The sequence below is a fragment of the Carassius auratus genome, unplaced genomic scaffold (assembly GCF_003368295.1).
Source record: "Carassius auratus strain Wakin unplaced genomic scaffold, ASM336829v1 scaf_tig00215626, whole genome shotgun sequence".
Taxonomy (NCBI): Eukaryota; Metazoa; Chordata; class Actinopteri; order Cypriniformes; family Cyprinidae; genus Carassius; species Carassius auratus.
The window spans coordinates 19252-42910 of record NW_020528167.1 but is presented as its reverse complement, the minus strand read 5'-3'; the positions used below and the strand labels follow the sequence as shown (position 1 = coordinate 42910).

General features: G+C 37.4%; 1 protein-coding gene across 1 annotated transcript in view; it reads right to left on the bottom strand.

Annotated features, from left to right (window-relative positions):
* Positions 1-801: 801 nt before the first annotated feature.
* The window catches only part of LOC113095104 (sarcoplasmic/endoplasmic reticulum calcium ATPase 2-like), a 28866-nt gene continuing 6008 nt past the window's right edge, over positions 802-23659 (bottom strand). Inside the window, exons 8-23 of the mRNA XM_026260713.1 lie at positions 22523-22678; positions 20112-20253; positions 14946-15112; positions 14608-14696; positions 14268-14370; positions 14055-14190; positions 13309-13433; positions 12382-12603; positions 12124-12235; positions 11222-11463; positions 10928-11148; positions 10357-10559; positions 7737-7822; positions 7469-7602; positions 6503-6620; positions 802-3053 (exon numbers count right to left, since the gene is read on the bottom strand). Coding sequence (XP_026116498.1) covers positions 2766-3053; positions 6503-6620; positions 7469-7602; positions 7737-7822; positions 10357-10559; positions 10928-11148; positions 11222-11463; positions 12124-12235; positions 12382-12603; positions 13309-13433; positions 14055-14190; positions 14268-14370; positions 14608-14696; positions 14946-15112; positions 20112-20253; positions 22523-22678 — 2544 coding nt within the window. The 3' untranslated portion in view covers positions 802-2765. The remainder of the gene's footprint in view (positions 3054-6502; positions 6621-7468; positions 7603-7736; positions 7823-10356; positions 10560-10927; positions 11149-11221; positions 11464-12123; positions 12236-12381; positions 12604-13308; positions 13434-14054; positions 14191-14267; positions 14371-14607; positions 14697-14945; positions 15113-20111; positions 20254-22522; positions 22679-23659) is intronic.

The window sequence follows — 23659 nt, the reverse complement described above, 5'->3', positions numbered from 1 at the left end:
CAAAAGCTCACAAAACCCGCCCACTCCAAAAAAAACAAACAAAAAAAAAAAAAACGGCCAAAACTTTGAATGTCAAACTAATGGGAAAGAATATGTCAGTCAAGGTTGGTAAGAGCGATGTTAACTCCTTAAAACAAAATAATGACGACAAAATAATAGGCTATATAATAACTTTAGATTTTAAATTTCGCATGGATCAAATCGGGGCAAATATATTAATGAGAGTGACCAAATATGATGCAAGCAGTCACTGGCAAAACGTCATTCAAGCAATTTACCGATACCCTCAACAAAACACATGCATCATTTCATGCAACAGTCAGAATTTAAATGCAAAAAAGAGCTAGGAAAAAGCAACGTAATTATGTATTTCACACTTGTTTATGCAAAGATATGACAATCAAAATTGTGTCGTCATTCATTAATCCGACAATTAAAAAACAACAACAAAACAATAATAATAATAATAATCGCCAGCCGTAATCCATGAGTTTTATCACTGAGGTGATATGTAAATGTTTTTTTGTTTGTTTTTTACAGCGGTCCCCATTAGATACAATTGCCGTCCGATTCGGGCTTAAAGTCTTTAGCGAAGTTCCATCTAGACTGTTTAAAAGAAAAAAGACATGATATAAATATATATAGATTATATCTAACTTAAACAGGTGTAATTCACATTTTGAGTGTTAAAACACTTATATTTAGGCACTCATGAATCATCAGGTCTTTCTGCAGATCCTAGTGACTGGCTAAAAGTTCGGCCGTGACGTCAACATCAGCATAAAAAAAATACACAACAAGTGAATTTCAAACCAAGAGTTTATTTTCCATTTCATGAAGCAGTTTCCATTTCCGTTAATGAAACAGTGATTAAATGACAGTTATGGTATCAACTGTATGAATAACAAAATACTACTAAATTCAAAATGTATTCTTTTTCAAGATAAATAAATATAATCAAAATGACAGAACAGTGTTTTTCTCTTTTATAATGTTCCTTTTTCTGGAATGGTTTTCAATGAAAAAAAACCCATTAAGCCTCAGAGATAGGTTAGGGAAACAATTACTTTAAATAAACTGATGATGAACATGAACCTGTCCCTTTTTTGCCTGGAACTTGAAAGCTTATTATAGAATTCAACCTATTCTTTCAATTTTTTGGGGGGCTCTGATTAAGTACAGATGCTATTTCCAAAAGTAACCAGAATATAATGATTGGAGACCTGATAATGATGTTTGGTCTTAATAAAAATGAATTGGCCCCTGGTTAGATGAGGGTCCTATTAAAGGTGAAAAAGCAGGCAAATTTCCCATCATACAGGCACAGCAATAAATCAAAAGCAGTCACACTGAAAATATTTTAAAAAATCCCCTCTTCATATTGAAAGTAATGATTCAACATGATCAACTGTGTAAAACTGTGGAGAAATCCCAAGCCCCATGAAAAAAAAAAAGTACGTGACTGCAAGCAGTGTGACATGTATAAAGATTTTTAATGAAGCACAGTTTAGCTGGCATACCCGAATAAAAGATCATAAGACACACGGTTTCAAGAATGTTAATAGTATTTCTTAATTTAAAATTTGATGCATTGCTGAATAGCAGGCATATAAGAGAGAGACAATTTTCAAAAACAGTTACAGATACACGGATGCATTCCAGGTAAGATGCTGAAATGATTTGTTTTTCGTCATATGACTGTGGGAATCTGAGGACACTTAAATAAATGTCACAACAAAAGAGACAACTGACATTATGACTTGATTAAAAAATGAAAAAATAAAACAATGGTTTGGGTACCAAACAAATAATAAAAAGAAAATGCCAGAGACATAAGTATGTTAGTATTGAGTATTGTATTTTGCTACAAAAAAAAAAAAAAAAAAAAAAAAATTGTTTTATCCCAAGCAAGTGAGGAAACATCAAACAGATAACTAATGGAACTTGGCATTATTCACACCAGAGGTTAAACAACATTTTTTTACAGTCTTCTTGGTGAATTTACTTGAACTTGAACTTGCTTTGACTTAAAGCAAAACGCCTAATATTTAGTTAAATTGTCTTAGGGGCCCACAAAATTTTCCTTCATTCCAAATAAGACATATACAACAAAAAGTATTAAATCAGGGATGTGTGACAGCATGTGGTAAAAGGAGTTTTTGACAGACAATTGCCATGCTTTTGAGGTGTCACAGCTACATTGCTTGAAAGGGAAGTGTGTAATTTCTGTGTAATTAGCAGTGCCAAACGTTTCCACTGTCTTTCATGGATTAGTTAAAATTATAAAAATTCATTCCAATGGATGAGCCAACATTGTTATGTCTCACCTGAAAATATAAGACATTTGGTTTTGCTAGTATTACAGAAATTACACACATAAAAAGCAACTTATTTCATAAAACTAAAACGAATACAGATGTATGTGTATTAAAAAATAAATAAATAATACAAATAATAAACCGAAGAACAATGCAAAACCAGTGACACACAGATAAACTGAAGAAGGCGGTCATGAGCACAAAACATGCCAATTTCAATTTCCCTTCCTCTATATGTCCCTAATATTTCCCAGCATTCCTTTATCTGTGATTGTCCTGGTCTTGCTCTAGATTTCATCCCTACATCTTGGTTTTTCAAACGGAGCTCCAAATTTGTTCTGTATTGGATCGTTTTTTACTGCTTCTGCTTATCAGCTTCTTTTCTGCCTGCCTCTCTCTCTGACTCAGACATACTCACACACGCACTCACACACATCTTCCTTCTTTCTAATCCCAGAAGATGTTGGTAATGTCTGAGTCCAGGCTGAAGATCCAGACCAGCAATGGGCCAGAGATGAGCACAAATGACCAGGACACACCCCTAAATGCCCGTTGCAGCTTGCCAGTCACTCCGCTGGCTGCGATTCCATCCTCCTCCAGCTGCAGATCGCTGCCAGGCTCAATGTAGTTTCTGGCCAAGAATTTCAGGGCTTCATCCATTAAAATAACAGGCAGGGACATCTTGAGAACAGTCACCCACTGGGGCCAAGACAACGGCCGGATCTGAAATATGACCTACAGAGAGGAACAGTAACAGACTTGTCAACTGCTTACTGGAATGATCATTAAATCACCCTCAGACCATTACAAACCCTCTTCCACAGAACACCATGCGATTAAATGTACCAGTAAGTTTTTCTATGCTATTAGATGCTACTGAAGCAAAATGACAGCTTTGTGTAAGTCACAAACGCCTGATTTTCCTCACATTAAGTTACCACAAGGTTTTTGGAATGACACACTATAGTTCAAAAGTTCAAAATGGGTTAGCAAGAGTTTATAAAAAATAAAAATAAAAATTTCCAGCAAGGATGTGTCACTGAATTACAATACTCACACAAACAGAACATGGGCTGTGTTCGAAACGGCATACTTCCTTACTTCTTACTGCCCAGTACACAGTGTATACTGCCTGCTATTTTTTAAATAGTGTGTGAAACAGTATATAAGCAACAAATATTTTAGAGTAGTGTGCTAAAGTGTTGTCAAATGACCAGTGGTGGACGAAGTACACAAATCAAGTACTTGAGTAAAAGTACAGATACGTATAATAAAATATTACTCCAGTAAAAGTAAAAGTACTCCTTTTTCAATCTTACTCAAGTGAAAGTACAAAAGTACTCAATTTTTTATGTACTTAAGTAAAAAAGTACTGAAAGATAGATGTTTGCAATTTTATATAGGCTACTTAATTTAATGTTATATTAGCACACATTTTTTTATAATCCTACTGCTCAAAATAGCTGGGATTTTTTCCAAAATAACCACTATATGGAGTCAAGATATATTTTTGTTGTTGATATGGACTACGCTGATGAGAGTAATGTTCACCGTGAAGCTTACACTGTGATGTATCTGAGAGAAAACAGAGTTGACCATCTGTTTTTCACCAATAAGAACAAAGTAATTTAAAGTTTGTTTTACAGAACATCAAAGTTACAGTACAGACCAAAAGTTTGGACACACCTTCTCATTCAAAGAGTTTTCTTTATTTTCATGACTATGAAAATTGTAGAGTCACACTGAAGGCATCAAGGGCTATTTGAGCAAGAAGGAGAGTGATGATGACCTGGCCTCCACAGTCACCGGACCTGAACCCAATCCAGATGGTTTAGGGGTGAGCTGGACCGCAGACAGAAGGCAAAAGGGCCAACAAGTGCTAAGCATCTCTCGGGGAACTCCTTCAAGACTGTTGGAAGATCATTTCAGGTGACTACCTCTTGAAGCTCATCAAGAGAATGCCAAGAGTGTGCAAAGCAGTAATCAAAGCAAAAGGTGGCTACTTTGAAGAACCTACAATATGACATATTTTCAGTTGTTTCACACTTTTTTGTTATTAATATAATTACATATATAATTCCACATGTGTTAATTCATAGTTTTGATGCCTTCAGTGTGAATCTACAATTTTCTTAGTCATAAAAATAAAGAAAACTCTTTGAATGAGAAAGTGTGTCCAAACTTTTGGTCTGTACTGTAACTTTATATATGACATGATAAAAAGGCCTGAAGTTAGGAAGAACATTAAGGAAAATATAATTATATTTTCATAATAATTTTTTCCTTCTCAAACCTTGTCTATGGTTTAAAAACTACCCTGGCCAAACAGGGTACATCTCTTCCCACTTTAATAATTGCTGTAGTTACCATGTTCTGAACATCACATCCTTTCTTTTCTACCCAGATGTAATCTCTCTCTCTCTCTCTCTCTCTCTCTCTCTCTCTCTCTATATATATATATAGGTGGTTGAATAAAAATATTTGGACATTATTTATATAAATTACCTCAACTTAGCACCAACAAGCTTGTTAGCTAGACAGTTAGCATCAGCTAACAATATTTACTTACTTTCAGTACGGTTATGAATAAATATTCATGTCTGTCTACTCGTCTAATCCAAACAATATACATATGTATAACGTTACTGTTGATAAACAATATAAAAACAGACGTCACATAGAACATTTTAATAAAACTGTTAACATTATGGCAGCGGGGAATTTGAACGTGCATGAGTTATTGTATTTAATCTGTGTTATTTAAAGTTTTTTTTTTTTTTACCAAAAATTGATGTGCACTCGAGCATTTCAGTGGGCTTAAATAGATCACTCTTTACAACGGATTTAGTTCCCAAACAACTGACAATTTTGACCTAAATATGTTTTCAGTTACAATAATTAATCCAATATTTCGACATTAATAACTTACTTTTAGCAACATCAGACGCACGCGCGCTCACAAGATCTCCCGGTTCTTACTGACTCGAACTAAACGGTTCATTTGAATCAGTGAGTGGTCGACTCCAGAACAGCTGCAATCCGATCATTCTAATTCCTAAACGAATCGTTTGGTGCGATTCGCGATCCGATTTAAAGGTTTATTTTGAAAAGACTCAGTTCATTCATGATGAATCAGACACTGCTTCTGCGTGTCGGAGCACGTGATATATTATAGGGAGTAACGATATGTTTTATGAAATGTAGTGAAGTAAAAAGTACGATTTTATGCTTTGGAATGTAGTGAAGTAAAAGTAAAAGTTACTCAAAATAAAACTACTCAAGTAAAGTACAGATACTTGAAAAATTTACTTAAGTACAGTAACGAAGTAAAGCTACTCCGTTACTGTCCACCACTGCAAATGACAAAACATTAATTCAGCACAGCTGCTGAGATTGTTGCCTCAAATTAATTTGCCTACCATTCTTTTTACAAAGGCTTGTTAATTAACCATTAATACTAGTAAGCAATGCTTTATTGCCCAATTGAACTCATTTCATAATTTCATAACTTTACATACTGAGCAGAACTAATACTAATTGTGTAAATAGTAGTTAGGTGGCAGATATTCTGTGTTAATGTGGGAATGTGGGAATCATTTGAAAGTGGCTACTATAATTGCGGCTGCCCACTAGGTGTCATTTGGTAGGGTCTGTCTTTGAGGCGCTGAAGCTTTGAATCTTTTTTTGGTACAATCAGGAAAAAGCCTCAAAAGCTTCACAAAGCTTTATCTTAAAATGATTTGTGAAGGATCATGTGATGCTGAAAATTCAGCGTTGCTATCATAGAAATAAATTATATTTTAAAATGTATATTAAAAAAATCACTGTTTTTACTGTATTTTGGTCAAATAATTGTAGCCTTGGTGAGTATAAAACTTTTGACTGGTACTATAAATATGGCAAATATTCCATAAAGCTTTGAGGGGGTTATGATTTACTGTATTACCCTCAGTCATTTCCTTCTTTTCTTTGGGAAGCCTTTCATCATCTGTGAAATTAATAGCAAATCCATCATTTCCAGATTGATTAGAAAACTACTTTCATTGTGGTTTATGCCAGACAGGCATGCACAAGTCCAAACTATTAAACACACATTTCTCACATTCCTCATTATGCCGAAGCATTTTTCTGTGATTGTGCAGCATCATCTTTACAAATTCTGGAGAACACAGCCGAATACTTACAGGAAGAGGGTCCACATATAAGATGAGGAAGTGTAGGGCCATGGAGAGACAGATGGCTCCCACCAGCCAGGGGTTTGACCACGGAGGCATTTTGAGTAGAGATTGATTTTCTGACAAACTGAAACATACACACACAAAGACAATGAGAGAAGTTCATGCTCCCCTGCTGTCTTAAAGTCAAACATAGGTAGAAAGTTCTGCCGTTTTCAGTATGATCACGGTTCAATCAAACATATTGTTTCAAAATCTAAACTACATGTATGACATTTACTTAAATGTATTTACACTACCGTTTAAAGATTTGGGGTCGATAACCTATATATATATATATATATATATATATATATTTTTTTTTTTTTAATTTTTTTTATTTTTTTTTGGAAATAAATTAAAACCTTTACATTTCGAGTAAATGACGTTCTATTAATTAAATAATCAAAATATATATATCGTGGTTTTCACAAAAATAATAAGCAGCAGTGTATTCAACATTGCTGATAATAAGAAATGTTTCTTGAGCAGCTGAATCAGCATATTCCAATGATTTCTGAAGGATCATGTGACACTGAAGACTGTAGTAATGATGCTGAAAATTCAGCTTTGCCATCACAAAAATAAATTGCATTTTTAAATATATTCAAATAGACAATATCTAGTTTAAACTGCAATGGTATTTCACAATATTACTTATGTTACTGTAGTTTTGATCAAATAAATTATGGTGAGCATAAGAGACTGGTTTTAAAAGCATTTAAAAATCGGAAGACTGCAAAATTCTGAACGATAGAGTATGTATTAGATAAACAACACACTGATGTATAATATACTGTGTACAAATAATAACAAACACTATAGTTCAAGTTTTTGTTTTTTGACAGCAAAATACCAAGTCAAAACTATATATATGCACTATGTGTGCTATTCTCCAGTCATTACAAGTTTTAGTTTTTTTTTTAAATCACATACCTGTTGAGGGCATTGCACATCTCTATAGTGACCAGCACAGACAGCGCCATAGTCATGGGGTAAGGAGACTCAAACACTGAGCACTGCACTCCTGCAAACTCAGCATGACCTTCACTGCACTGCAGATAGTGAGACTATAGAAGAAACAACAGGGAAAAATTATACATTTACTATAATACAGGATCAACAAAAATTCAACCTTCTGATTTAAGACAAAACAAGAATCAGAACTGTACTCTTTGACACTGCTGTAAATTATTTTTATTACCAGCTGGTAGAAATTGAGCTTTGGTCCATCATGAGCCGCCATGAACCACCAGGCAGCAGCTCCAACAGTTGCTGCCCCTACATAACCTACAGAATAGAGAGAGAAAGAGATGGCAATGCAACTTAGCAAATCAAGATATTCAGAGTGAGCTCTTTAAATTTAATTCAGGCTCTGAAAGAGAGTTTAAGAAAGTTAAGTCTGTTGACTGTTCTCTTGTTTTTACTTCGCTTGGTTGACAGTAATGGTTAATCAATTGGAATTGATCTGCATTTTAATGAACCAATATTGATTTTGAAAATCCAAAATCAGTCTTTTAGTCTATGCTGTTTTCTGTTGAGGAATGTACAACAATTTCACTTTTACCCTCTTGTCGTTCCTAAAGACCTTCATTATCAAAATTATTGTTGAACCACTGATGTCACATGGACTATTTTATCGATGTTCTTGCTACCTTTCTGGGCCCTGAACATGTCAGTTTTATTGCAGTCTATGCAGAAAGTAAGTCAGAAAGCTCTCGGATTTCTTCAAAAATATCTTCATTTGTGTTCTGAAGATGAACAAATGTCTTATGGGTTTGCAATAGCATATGAGGGTGAGTAATTACATTTACATTTAATAGATGCTTTTATTCAAAGCGACTTGCAAATTAGGAGAACCATAGACGCAATCAGAGGAACGCGAGAGCAACCATGCCGTGATAACTCTCATTTAGTCTAGCACAATACACATAGCTAGTTTTTTTTTTAGAATAGAACAGAATAGAATAGGTAAGTGCTAGTATTAGCTTGGCAGGTGTTGGTGAAAAAGATGTGTCTTCAGATTTATTATTCTTTTTTTAAATGGCCGAAGACTCAGGTTTTCGAATTAAGAAAGGGAGGTCATTCCATCAGCTGAGCACAGGCCAGGAAAAGGTCTGTGATAGTGATGTTGTGCCTCTTTGGGATGGCAACATAAGGCGTCGTTCACTTGCAGAACGCAAGCTTCTGGAGGACGCATAGGTTTGAGTTTAGAGTTTAGGTTTAGTTTGAGTTTAGGTATATTGGTGCAGTGCCAGATGTTGTCTTGTAGGCAAACATCAGTACCTTGAATTGTATGCAAATTTTATTTAAATATTTAAATATATAAATATTTAAATTGCGCCTTTCAGCGCTTTTCTAAGTGCTAACTTCTAGGGGTGCTCTGATCACGATCGGCCGATTGTTAATGCGCATCTCGTCAGTGAAGCCGGTTCTCTAATCAGCGGTTAATTCCATCAGGTGCGTGTCAGGTACGCACCTGATGGAATTAACCTCTGACTAGAGAACCGGCTTCACTGACGAGATGCGCATTAACAATCGGCCGATCGTGATCAGAGCACCCCTACTAACTTCATGTAAGAAGTAAACAAGTAATTGTTAACCATGATGTTAGTTTCTTGCACTGACTTTGCATAGATGTTAGCACAAAACACCATTTCACAAAAATAAATATATAAGCAAACAAACAAATAAATAAGCTTTTTTATTTTTTTTATTTAAGTGCTCTTTCCCTTTATACTTAACCAAAAATACATATGTGTTGACTGTTAAACACAGTAGACTTTAATAATATGCATGTATGGTGTAATTACTACATTTACATGTCACTGCAAATGAGGAATGTGAACCTGGCACATGCTCCGAGTGTGCATGAGTGCACGGTCTCCAGCGCTGAATGGTTAAACACGGGCAAGAATTAAAAAGTAATGCAATTTATAAACTTTAATGACGATGTGACACTGCCTCAATTGTGCTTATAGAGATGCGATGTGTGGTGATTTGAAGTAATTTGTATATTTTGAGAGAGAAAGAGAGAGCGCGTGGTGATTCACTCCCACTGTTTGTGAAGTTACTTTTCACACAAGGTTTTCAAATTACTTTTTAAGTTATTTAATACAGAATAATAGCTTTATCATTTTTTCACCCGCACCAGACAGAGATGGTGCCGCTGCACATCATGCCAAACCTCTCACTGCAGGTGCATCATCAGCTTGATATTGTTTCTTTGAGATCAGCCTTTTTAGAGACTGCTGATCAGTCCCAAAGCGATTATCGGCCGATTGTGATTGGTAGCCGATCAATCGGAGCACCCCTAATTTTCTTTTCCTGTTTTTTTTTTTACATGCGGCCTCATACATTTATAAGGGTTTGAGTTTTGAACAAAATTACTGTGAAAGATAACACAAATATTAATATTAAAAATGTGAAATATAGATGTGATCACTGATCATGTTTGGATTAGAAGGGGCCAGATGGCTCAGACCAAGTCTAATCACTGCTGCACACCTCACACAAAGCTATCTGTTAGACACATGGGACAAAATGGATCTGTTTCACATTTATACCACATTTGCACTGATTGTCTGGCATAACTTCAAATTTAAGAGCTTTTCGTCTCTGTAACAAGGAATGTCACAAAAAGAAAAAAAAACACTTTAGTGGATAAGAAGAGTTTTCCCCTGCATCAAGTAAAATGAAGAAAAAAAAAGACTGCTCTTGTGTATTATAGAATCTGACTTAACCTGATCAATAACTTTATCCTATATACAATAATGAAAGGTTTTAATCTAAATAACAAGGAGTGATGTGTGTAAATGACTCACAGCCGATGATGAGGTATCTGCAGAAGAGCCAGCCTGAAATGAGTGGTTCTCTAGGTGAGCGTGGGGGTCTGGACATGATGTCCAGGTCAGGGGGGTTGAAGCCGAGAGCAGTAGCTGGGAAACCATCCGTCACCAGATTGACCCACAGCAACTGGACTGGGATCAGAGCCTCGGGCATTCCCAAAGCAGCGGTGAGGAAAATACTAAGAGACAAAGAGAAAAAATACAATGCTTAAAATGGAAATTTTGCAGAGGAAATCCAGTCATCCATTCAGTAGGAATCTGTGTAATTGGGAATCTGAGCTAAGTGGACATGGTGATGAAAAAAAATATGGGATGGAAGGAATTTTTTTTTTGTATTTTGTATTCTTTGTTTGGAATATGTTCTTTTGCAAATGTAATTGGGTGAAAGATTTCCTTGGCACATATTTCACAGCCTTCTGGATATATTTTCAGAGGAGATGCCATGGAGAGTGACGTCGTCTTACAACTGTTGCAGTGTCTGCAGAAATTTTGCTTGCTCAAAGTATAGTGTGACCATGGCTTTACTGTGATATTTGTCTGTACATACCAGACTACCTCTCCAATGTTAGAAGAAATGAGGTAACGGATGAACTGTTTCATGTTGTTGTAAATGGCACGGCCCTCCTCCACTGCAGCTACGATGGTTGAGAAGTTATCGTCTGCCAAGATCATCTCTGAAGCAGATTTAGCCACAGCCGTGCCTGAGCCCATAGCAATGCCAATCTCAGCCTTCTTCAAAGCTGGGGCATCATTCACACCATCGCCCGTCTGGACAGAAAACACAGGCATTCATTCATTTGAGTTTTTTGCACTTTTGCGTCTTATGTCTAGTAACACTTACCATCGCTGTGATATCACTGAGGCTTTGCAAATATTCTACAATGCGGCTCTTGTGCGTTGGCTCAACGCGGGCGAAACAGCGGGCGGTGCGGCAGGCCTCTCGCTGCAGGTGGGGAGGCAGCTCATCAAACTCCCGTCCTGTGAGGCCGCTGCCATATGGCCCACCTTCAGCCTCCTCTTCCTCCTGTTCAGTAATGATGCCCACTCGACGACAGATAGACAGGGCAGTGCCCTTATTGTCACCTAGACAAACCAACACAGGAAGAAGACCTTAGATTGACATACACATGCATATTTGTTTGTGTTTACCCTGCCCATGCACAATTAGATAATAGATTTGGAATCTTGTATTTGGAACTATATTTGTCACTGAGATTGAGCTTTGAGATTTCATCATTTATTCACCCTCATGCAGTGTTGGAGAAGTTACTTTTAAGAGTAATGCATTTCAATATTGTTTTACTCCATAAAAAAGTAACTAACTGCATTACTTACTGAAGTTACTTTTTATTGAAAGTAATGCATTACATTGCTTTTGCGTTACTTTTTTCAAGAAAGGTGTCAGTGAATAAATGGCAAAACAAAGTAAGTTGTTGTTAATGAATTATTCTACAAGGTACCAGAAAAAGGTAAGTAGATTACATAACTAGCATTGCTTGTAATGTTCTACCCCTCAACACTGCCGTAACATTATTCCAAACCCATAAGACTTTGGTTAAATCTACAAAACCCAAGACATTTTTTAATGAAAACTTAAAGGTTTCTATCTCTCCTTTGAGCCAAAACCAAAACTTTGGGAAAGGTTCTCAAGACGGGACGAGGCTTGTTGGTTTGGAATGACATGAGGGTAGGTAAATGATGGCTGAACTTTCATTTTTGGGTGAACTTTCCCTTTCCAATCACCTGTGATCATAATGACCCGTATACCAGCCTGTCTGCACATACGCACTGCATTCAACACTTCCTTCCTGGGTGGATCTAACATTCCAACACAGCCTACGAATGTCAAGTCCGACTGTGAGAGACAAAAAAAAGTGTTCAAGTTATCGCACTCAAATATATATATATATTTATTTTACTTCATGTACAATTAATTTCATATTAATTTGTCCTAAACTTATTCTCATGATTTCAGATTATTTATCGCACAAACTTGCTCACCTCATATTCTGTGAAGGCTGCAGAGTTCTCTAAGTTCAGGGTTCGAGGGTCAGGGGGTGAATCTCTAGTTGCCATGGCAAGGCAGCGAAGTGTATCACGTCCTGAGCCCCACTCTCTTACTGTGCTTAAGAGCTGCTCCCTTAGGTCAGAGGTCAGTGGTACCCGTGTACCACCTCCTACCCGTATCCAGCGGCAACGCTCCAGCACACTCTCTGGTGCCCCCTATGAAGAGGAATAGTGAGGAAAGTGTTCAAAGTAAAGTTCAAGAATCAAAAACCAGTTAAAAGTTGTAATAGGAATTAAAATCCACAGCATCAAGAGATAAAATGCATGTAGAATTGTAGATGGATAAGAAATTATAATATTACAAAAAATGATACTTATAAAAATACTGTTTTTTTTTCAACTATACAACAAATAATCCAGAAAAAATGCATCACTATTTCCTCAAAAATATTAAGCTTCACTGAAAAAATCAGATAAAATCAGCATATTAGAATGATCCATATTAGAATGATCAGGATCATGTGACACAGCTGAATAAATAAATAAATAAATAATAAATTATATATATATATATATATATATATATATATATATATATATATATATATATATATATATATATATAAAACAAAGATGTCCAAGTAAAGTGGAACTTTAAAGTTCCAGTTCTAAAAATTTCCTTCTATAATTTTGAGATGATGCGACACTTTAAAAGGAAAAATAATGTTTTAAATATAGGCTGCTGAATGTTATGTTATATAATATATTTTTCAACATTTGTTCTTGCTAAAATAGATTGTTTTTGTATTAGTCTATTTTGTTTAAATATGTAGTTACAGTTTTATACAGTGATCTTCCAACAAAAATGCAAAATGAAAGGAATGGAATAGAGAAAGCTTTAAAGAAAGATGAAAACCAGACCTTGACAAACATCTTGGCACCTGAAGCAGAGCGAGTGAGTTTGTTTGGAGAGCAGAAAACAGACATGGACTTTCTGTCTCGAGAAAACTCCAGAGTCAGCTCTTTCCTCATTAACTGCTTATGACCTGAGAGAAGACGCAAGTGAAGTGTGTAAGGAAGTACATTTTAGATGGTTTCTTTAACTCACTCATCATTAGTGACAGTAATTTCACAAGCAGCAGTTAAACAAAAGCCACCAAATAATATAAATATAAAAATAATTTATAAGGTCCACACAGAATCTGCACTTTTTTTCCAATTTTCTTTGCTGCTGATGAAAAAAAAAATCCAGTGTTGTGTTTTCAGTTCCTTGAGGGTGAAGTTTTACAAACAATAAAAAAGCAACTTTTCTCTCTCTGTAAAAAATGTATCATGCAAAAATGTGCATTCATCTACTCTTGACAAATAAACTATACAGAACAAAGAGAATATATTAAAGTGCGTACGATCAAATAATTCATAAATAAAAATACTACGGTAATATGGCTAAAAGGTTATAGTTTTATATGTATTAATTAACACACACACACACGCGCACACACACACACACACACACACATATTTGTGTGTGTGTGTAAATTCAAAATAATATAATAATACGTTAAATAGTAATAGTATTTTAAATAGTTCTATGTGTAATATACCATATCATACTCTTGTCACCAAGTGGAGATTCTGTGTTGGCCAACATATTACTGTATGAACACTCACTGAACAGCAGGCAGTGGCTCTTTCAGCAGGCGAGAGGCCTCTCAGGTCTGTGTCAAACACGTTCATCTTCTCCACCAGACAACAGAGAGCCGTCTCAGTCGCTTCTCCCACTTTCTCATACACACCTTTACTCTGAGAGGAAATGCAGCAAAAATTAGTTTTCTACAGCTTCATAATGATAGAGAGAATATGTAGATGTGCACACACACCTCGCTGTAATCCAGTGAAGAGTCATTACACAGGGCACAGATAGAGGCCATTTCCACCAGCCCTTCATACTGACTGCAGCATACCATTACACCGTCCTTATACCTGACACAGAGACAAAAAAGAGGATGGGAGGCATTGGAGGAGGACAGCAAATAGAAAATTCTGGACTGAAATTAGAAAAAATAATGGGTAAAGTGAGAAAAAGCGTTCGATTAGGAATAGAGCAAAAATCTTAAGAAAGGCATCCCATAAATGTTTAGGCAAACCACAGCTTAGTTAAGAAGAGATTCCTGTGAGTTTGTGTGTATGTGTGTGTAGTTAGATGTGAAATAAACTCACACTTCTCCTTCAGGGGCGTAAGTAGATCCAGTTATTGTAAATTCGTTCAGTAAACACCTCTCACCTCCCACGATGTCCACAATAAACATCTGCACCCAGACAAACACACATGCACAGCCACGCATGCACAAACACACACACGATTAGTAAGTTTGATCCGTGGTTTTCAAGCATCATTCCATGTTATTATTAGATAATATTATTATTATTATCTTCTAGCTATCATAGAATGATAAAATCCCACAATGCATCTGTTAGAATTTTTATGCACTATTAGAAATTATTATTATAAGTACATCATTTAGAATAACTGTGGCTCTGGACACAGTCTCTCTCACCCTGCAGACTGACATCTGGTTGGTTGTAAGAGTGCCTGTTTTGTCAGAGCAGATGACAGAGGTACAGCCAAGTGTCTCTACTGATGGGAGGGAACGGACTATAGCATTTTTGCGGGCCATGCGGCGTGTGCCTAGAGCCAGGCATGTGGTAATGACAGCAGGAAGACCTGTGAGAAAGAAAAAAAGACATCAGTGAATGAGTTATGGAAAAAGATGGAGCACAAGTGGAGCACAGTAAAATGTACTATTGTACAATGAGATATTAAACAAAATTTCTCTAAATCCTTTCATTTTTAAAGAAAATCAAACTTTGTCAAACAACGCGTGTAGATTTAAATGCTGTATATTTATTTATATGAAATTTAATTTTCAGGAAGCTTTATAACAGTGGGTTTCTATTGTGCACTTCTTTCTAATTTACTATGAAATATTTAAATATGAGCCAAGTTATTTTAACAGCAAAGTGAATATAAATGCTTTTTTTAGCATTTGCTTTCTTTAAATTCTTTTGCTTTCCTAAAAGCAGCACTCAATTTGGAAGTAAAATTTGATGTTCAAGGTTACAAGAGTTATCCAAAATGCATCTGACCTTTTGTACAAAAGAGTTCACATAATCATGTCACAACTTTGATTAATGGATCCTTTTCACATATATGATGTGTTTCCAGTTATTTCACTGAATACTAGATAATGCTATTGCTGTGTCAGGGTTACTATAGTTAAAACTTAAACCATAAAACACATTTTTGTTACTTGAAATAAAAATAAGGATTTTATTTACTGAAACGCACTGTAACTGTAAAACACAACTACCCTTCTCTCCTTAAGGAAAACAAACATTGGCACATGGAATGTCAGGACCATGTACGAGTCAGGAAACAGACAGCCGAGATGAGGAACAACAACCTGACCTTGTTAGGCATCAGTGAAGCATGATGGACCCAAGCTGGACAGAGATGACTGATGACAGGAGAGCTGTTGCTGACTGTACTCAGGGCATGAAGACAGTGATGCACCCCACACACAAGAAGTAGGCTTAATGTTGTCCAAACAAGTGCAAAGGGCTCTGATTGGATGGGAGACGCATGGCCCAAGCATCATCTCAGCATCTTTCCGTGCAATGCTCCAACGAGCAATAGTGAAGAAGAGGATAAAGATCAGTTCTACAGACTGCAGAAGATCCTTGAGACCTATGCAAACAAGGATGTCACCATCCTCATGGGAGATATCAATGCCAAGTTTGAGTCAGACAAAACTGGATACGATCAAGTCATGGCCACCCATGGCCTCGGAGTGATGAACGAGAATGAAGAGAGATTTGAGGACCTGTGTGCACTCAACAACCTGGTCATTAGAGGTAGCATCTTTCCAAACAATTGGATCCACAATGTAAATGGACATCACTATACAGCACAAATCAGATCAACCACGTTTGCATTAACAAGTAATTCAGAAGATCCCTGCAGGATGTTAGAGTGAGAAGTGGAGCAGATGGCGCCCGACCATCACTTGGTGGTTTCAATACTAAAACTGAAGCTGAAGAGAAACCAGACAGATGCTTCAGACAGAAGAGGAGCGGCAGTGGCTCAGTGGTTCATGTAGGTTGTCTACAAACCGGAAGGTTGGTGGTTCGATCCCCAGCTCCACCTGACCAAGTGTCGAGGTGTCCTTGAGCAAGACACCTAACCCCAGCTGCTCCCGACGAGCTGGATGGCGCCTTGCATGGCTGACACCGCAGTCAGTGTGTATGAATGAGCGTGTGAATGGGTGAATGTGAGGCAACTTGCAAAGCGCTTTGGATGGCCATGTGGTCTGTTGAAAGCGCTATATAAATGCAGTCCATTTACCATTTCTTAAAGACCCCATGATAAGAGAACAGTTTGGACAGGCACTGGAAAATAAGTTCAAAGTACTTCAGGACCTTTTCGAAGAGGAAGATAATGTAATCAACAGGTGGCAGAAAGTGAAAGAGACACTAAGATCAACATGCCAAGGAGTAGTGGGGGTTTAAGAAACACTTTGGAGTGGATCACAGCAGAGTCCTTGACCAAGATAGAAGACAGGAAGAGGAAGAAGGAAACAGTCAACAGCCGCAGGACTAGAGTAGCAAAGGCCAAGGCTCAAGAAGAATATGCAGAAGCTCACAGAGTAGTGAAGAGGAGTATTAGGAAGCAGGAAGCAGGCAGCATACAGCGGATACATGAAAGAGCTGTATGATACCACCAAGCTGTATGATACCACCAGACAAGCAGGGCAATGCCATCAATAGCTTAGACTAGCAGATGAAAAGATGGGCTGAACATTTTGAGAAACCCAGTAACTCCGAAACCCCAGACATCGAAGCTGACTAGGGACGAGATCAGGAAGGCCATTACCCTGATGAAGTACGGGAAGGCAGCTGGACAGGACTACATCCCATCAGAGGTGCTAAAAGCAAACCTGGATGTGTCAGTGGATATGCTATAACTCTTCTTTCTGGGAGAAAGAAGATACACTAGCAGACTGGAAGAAAGGTTCCATAATTAAGCTTCCCAAGAAAGGTGACCTCAGCAACTGTGACAACTACAGGGGTATCACACTACTATCTGTGCCAGGAAAGGTCTTCAGCCGGGTCCTTCTAGAGAGGATGAAGAACATCATCAACCTACAGCTGTGAGATGAACAGGCAGGCTTCTGGTAAAACAGATCCTGCATGGACCAGATTGCAAAACTCTGCATAAAAGTTCAGCAGTCACTGGAATGGAACTCCCCACTGTACATCAACTTCGTCGACTATGAGAAAACATTAGACAGACAGCGTGGACCAAGAGACCCTCTGGAAGCTCCTTAGGTTCTATGGAGTTCCAGCAAAAATGGTCAACCTAATCAGGAACTCCTACGATGACATGTCCTGCAGGGGGATCCATGGAGGACAGCTTACCAACAGCTTTCAGGTGTGAACCAGAGACCGTCAAGGATGCTTGTTGTTGATCCTCTTCCTTCTTTCCATTGACTGGATAATGAAGTCGTCCACCGGTGGACGCAGAAAGGGGATCCAGTGGACCTTGTGGAAACAGCTAGGGACTTGGAATTTGTCAACAATCTTGCCCTCCTTTCACACAGCCAACAACAGATGCAAGATAAGATAAACATTGTGGCATTAATTTCATCACAAGTTTGCCTCGACATCCACAAAGAAAAGACCAAGATTCAGAAGGTCGGTACCATCAGTACAGAGCCAATTGCTCTACACAGAATTCCCCTGAATGAAGTGTAGTCCTTCACCTACCTGTGTAGCATCTAGGGGTGTAACGGTTCACAAAATTCACGGTTCGGTTCGATACGATACACTGATGTCACGGTTCGGTTCGGTTCGGTTCGATACGTTTTAGATACATCAAAATGTAAAAACATCTCAACTTTTCAGAATGCCGCAAGCGCATCACGGGTCATGTGACAAGAACTAACCAATCAGCTTCATCCTTTCCCGTAACAACGTTGAGAGCTCAGCCAAGATGAAGGATCAGCTGATCATAGTTGTATATGGATTGCAATTTTGAAATAAATTTAGTAGCAGCGCTACTGCAAGCGATTTTTAGAGCTGCAAATCCATTTATCCTTCGCTGAAATTTCCGCGTCTCATGGAGAGAGCACGTCATTGTTGCTTAGCAAAGACAGACGCCTCATGAGCGCTTCTGCCCAAGCGCTTTGGAAAGGAGGAGAAAGACGCGCTTAGCGTTTTCCATGCGTTTTTAGGCACGATATGTGAACGGCCCCTAAGGCGCTCGCTCACTCAGCACGCGCTGAAGGCTCGTTGCAAAATGTCGAATGCCTTTAACAGACCAGAAATATAAGATCCTAAAATAACCAACAGGTCTGGTGTTTGGGTTGGATTCCCTGTAAGCTATAGTTTCTAAATGCTGCAGGGATAGTTTGCTGCGTGCATGTTTCTCCTTTTTTTCGTCTTTTCCCAGATAGTACTGACGCATATATCCCAGATATTCCCGCTGGTGTTTTTTTTTTTTTTTTTTATTCCCGCTGGTGTACCCTGTCATGTTGCAGATGCGACATACCGTTGTTTTTTTATCCACCACTCTCTTGCCATCACCATTATAGCTTAAAGGGAATCCAAAGTGCACCCAAACACCAGACCTGTTGGTTATTGGAGGATCTTCTCATTTCTAGTCTGTTAAACGCATTGGCTATTTTGCAACGAGCCTTCAGCGCGTACTGAGTGAGCGAGCGCCTGCTGAGTAGCCTAACATAAACATATAAGATGGTGTTTTTTTCTTCTTCGGGAGTGTCAGGGGCGTTGCCTGTTACGTTGTTTGGGTTATTGGGCTACCTTGTTGAACGCATATCATTATATTTCTCTCTCTCTCTTTTTTTTTTTTTTTTCAAATATAATTAATTACTCAAACGAACCGTTCGGTATACATAATGCGTACCGCGTACCGAACCGAAAGCGTCGTACCGAACGGTTCAATACGAATACGCGTATCGTTACACCCCTAGTAGCATCATAGACCAACAGGGCAGCACAAATGCAGACATTAAAGCAAGGACTGGCAAAGCAAGAGCAGCCTTCACACAACACAAGAAATCACCAGCAAGGCACTTAGGAAGATCCCCCAGGGAAATCAGAGGAGAGACTGTCCAAGAAAAACCTGCCAGCGTGACCTTGAAGCTGACACCACAAAGAAAGGCCCCGGAAAGAGGACTCTGGAGATTTGTTGTTGACGGCCCATATGACGGGTGGTAAGTAACTGAAATAATTAAAACTAAAACTGGACTAAAACTTTTTTTTTTTTTACTTTTGCTATTGGAGTAAATGGGAAGACAGAAATTATATTTTTGCAGTATATTTAAAAACTTTTATTTGTTGCTCTGTTTACCATTATATAAGTTTACCCAATTAAGTTTACCCAACCAATTTCCACTTCCAAGAACCAGGGAATGTGTAAAGGGCCCATAAAAAACAAAAAAAAAGTTTAATCTTTTTCTAACTTTACATTTTCAAAAACCTAAAATATTATTTTCTGTAGGTGATTTTTTTTTTTTTTTTACAATTTAAGATAGTCAAAATATTTTCAGACATCTGGAACCCAACATATAGCATTCCCGAGAAAAGGAGATTTAAATTATATGGCTATGGCAAAGATAAAAAATAGGTTAATATTTGCGCACCCTCAGGGATGGCGGCTACAGCCAGAGCGACTGCGATCTTAAAGTAGTACACAGCTCCACGCAGCCAGCTGCCTCCGTGCACTGGATCACTGAAGTGACCGATGTTAATGCCCCAAACCGCCACACAGATCACTGTGATCACCTTCAGACAGAAAGAGAAAGAGAAAGAGAAAGAGAAAAAGAAAGAGAAAGAGAAAGAGAAAGAATGACTCAAATTCAAACAGTTACTTCTGACCCAACCTCTGGAGCTCGACAATGCTGACAAATTGCTGCAGAGTGCATGCTAAATGTTACGTAGCAAATGAGAGGATCTGTCAATGAAATACTGTAAATGTATTTTTACATTTGCATTGTATTTTTGGGTTCATTTATTTAACAAAGGCTGTTTTGGGAGTGGAATACTATATTAGATTAGATAAGAATACATTCACTTCAATTGTTATTGGGCAAAGTACAAGTACACAGCCAATAAAATACAGTTATATGATATGAGGAATAGATGCCAAGAGATAAGTTAAATGCAAATGACAAAGAAAAAAAATAAGAGAGGGTGCAGATACAGTGATAATGATGTATAAATGGCAGATGACAATTATAGTGTAAATGGCAATGTGTATACAGGTGCTGATCATATAATTAGAATATCATCAAAAAGTAGATTTATTGCACTAATTCCATTCAAAAAGTGAAACTTGTATATTATATTCATTCATTACACACAGGCCGATATATTTCAAATGTTTATTTCTTTTAATTTTAATGATTATGACTGACACCTAAGAAAAAAACCTAATACAGTATCTCAGAAAATTAGACTATTGTGAAAAGGTTCAATATTGAAGACACCTGGTGCCACACTCTAATCAGCTAATTAATTCAAAACACCTGCAAAGCCCCTTTAAATGAACTCTCAGTCTAGTTCTGTAGGCTACACAATCATGGGGAAGACTGCTGACTTGACAGTTGTCCAAAAGACGACCACTGACACCTTGCACAAGGAGGGTAAGACACAAAAGGTCATTGCAAAAGAGGCTGCCTGTTCACAGAGCTCTCTGTCCAAGCATCTAAAGCGTCTAAAGACAAAAAGGACTGGACTGCTGCCGAGTAGTCCAAAGTTATGTAAATGTCTTTGTAAATCAGGGTCCCAGAGTATGGAGTAAGAGAGGAGAGGCACACAATCCATGTTTCTTGAGGTCCAGTGTAAAGTTTCCACAGTCAGTGATAGTTTGGGGTGCCATGTCATCTGCTGGTGTTTGTCACCTGTGTTTTCTGAGGTAGGTCCAAGGTCAACACAGCCGTATACCAGGAAGTTTTAGAGCACTTCATGCTTCCTGCTGCTGACCAACTTTATGGAGATGAAGATTTCATTTTCCAACAGGACTTGGCACCTGCACACAGTGCCAAAGCTACCAGTACCTGGTTTAAGGACCATGGTATCCCTGTTCTTAATTGGCCAGCAAATTCGCTTGACCTTAACCCCATAAAAAATCTATGGGGTATTGTGAAAAGGAAGATGCGATATGCCAGACCCAAGAATGCAGAAGAGCTGAAGGCCACTATCAGAGCAACCTGGGCTCTCCTAACACCTGAGCAGTGCCACAGACTGATCGACTCCATGCCATGCTGCATTGCTGCAGTAATTCAGGCAAAAGAGCCCCAACTAAGTATAAGTGCTAAGTATTGAGTGCTCTACATGCTCATACTTTTCATGTTCATACTTTTCAGTTGGCGAAGATTTCTAAAAATCCTTTCTTTGTATTGGTCTTAAGTAATATTCAAATTTTCTGAGATACTGAATTTGGGATTTTCCTTAGTTGTCAGTTATAATCATCAAAATTAGAAGAAATAAACATCTGAAATATATCAGTCTGTGTGTAATTAATGAATATAATATACAAGTTTCACTTTTTGGATATTATATTTACAAAGTTATATTTACTTTTTGATGATATATCTAATTATTAGCAAAAAGGTCAGAAATAGTAAAGATAATGAGGTACAATAATGAGGTACAAAAATGGCAAATTGCCATCACAGTGCAAATTATATGCTCTAAAAAAAATCAAGTATAGCAAGGAAAAAGCTAAATTAAGCAAACGGCAGAATATGGAATATGATACAGATTTTGTGTCTGATTTTTTAATCTTTTGAAATATATATGGCACAGTATATATTAAAGAGCCAACTAGCTTTTTGAAAGTCATATGCACATACAAGATTAAATATATGCTAAAATGTTGCATATTTAAAAAATAAATAAGATTATTTCGTAATTTTAATCACATTTTGTTTAAACAAATCAAGGAAAATGAGCACAGTGCTCTGCTTCTTACTGCACATTGTTTTCATACAGAAAATTTAGATAATGTGCAAAATCAAAAAGAGAGAGCACAGATAATTGAGATTCCTACCTTAGAGAGTTGCTCTCCAAACTGGTCTAGTTTCTGCTGTAGAGGGGTTCTCTCTGGATCGGTGGCTGCCATCTCATCTCTGATCTTCCCGATCTCTGTATGCACCCCCGTGGCCACAACAACACCTATCGCTCGCCCTGCTGCAATGTTTGTCCCCTACACAAACACATATTCACAAGTGGATCAGATGAACTGTCATATAGAGTAATTACTATGAGCATAATTGAATTTCCAGGATTGATTAACATCACCTACAGTACTTATAACAAACTTGGGAATTAAGAAATTGAAGAAAATGAACAAATGAATAAAATTTTATTGGCCAGTTGGACAGGAATTGTGACATAATACATTATTTAAAATGCTATTTATAAATGATAAGTAATTTAATTTAGATCTAAGCAGTACTAGACGTACTAAAAGAGAAAGTATCTTTTTACCTCAACTTTTACTTCAGTTGAAAATGTACCAACTTTAGAAATCTATGGGCAATATATTCCTGACTTTAAGCTATGAAAATGAAATCATAAATAACAAATAACATCATATATGTTTGATAATATTTTCATAGCACTTAGTAGGTACTTTTTTAACACCTACCATTGTCCGCTGAGACAAAAAGTTAATTTTGGAGCCTAGATGTGTGATATTTAAAGTCATATCATGGTAACACTTTATTTTACAGTGTACTTACCCAAAAAAGTACTGTAATATAATATGGGGTAACTTTACGGGTTAAGATAAGATTCAGGGGTAGGTTCAGGGTTAGAACCAAGTAATTACCCAGTTATTATAATTATTACAATACATACATAAGTAAGCACAAGTAGAACAGGACTGTAAAATAAAGTGCTACTCATTTCAATCATTGTTTTGCTTTTTCATTTTGGATGGGTCCTCCAAGTCACTGTTTATGTTCCTGTCCTTACATGGCCAGACATCTATTAGAGTTTCTCAGCGGGACAGAAGTAATGGAGGCTTTAGTGTGCGTGTGTGGGTGTGGGGCTGGAGTCTTTGAGGCTGGTACTCTGTGGTCATTATCCATCTGAGAGCTCAAAGCCTGTGTGATGTGATGACTCAGTCTATAGCCATGTGGGAGCAAACAATATGAGTGATGTTTTATTCAACACACAGACT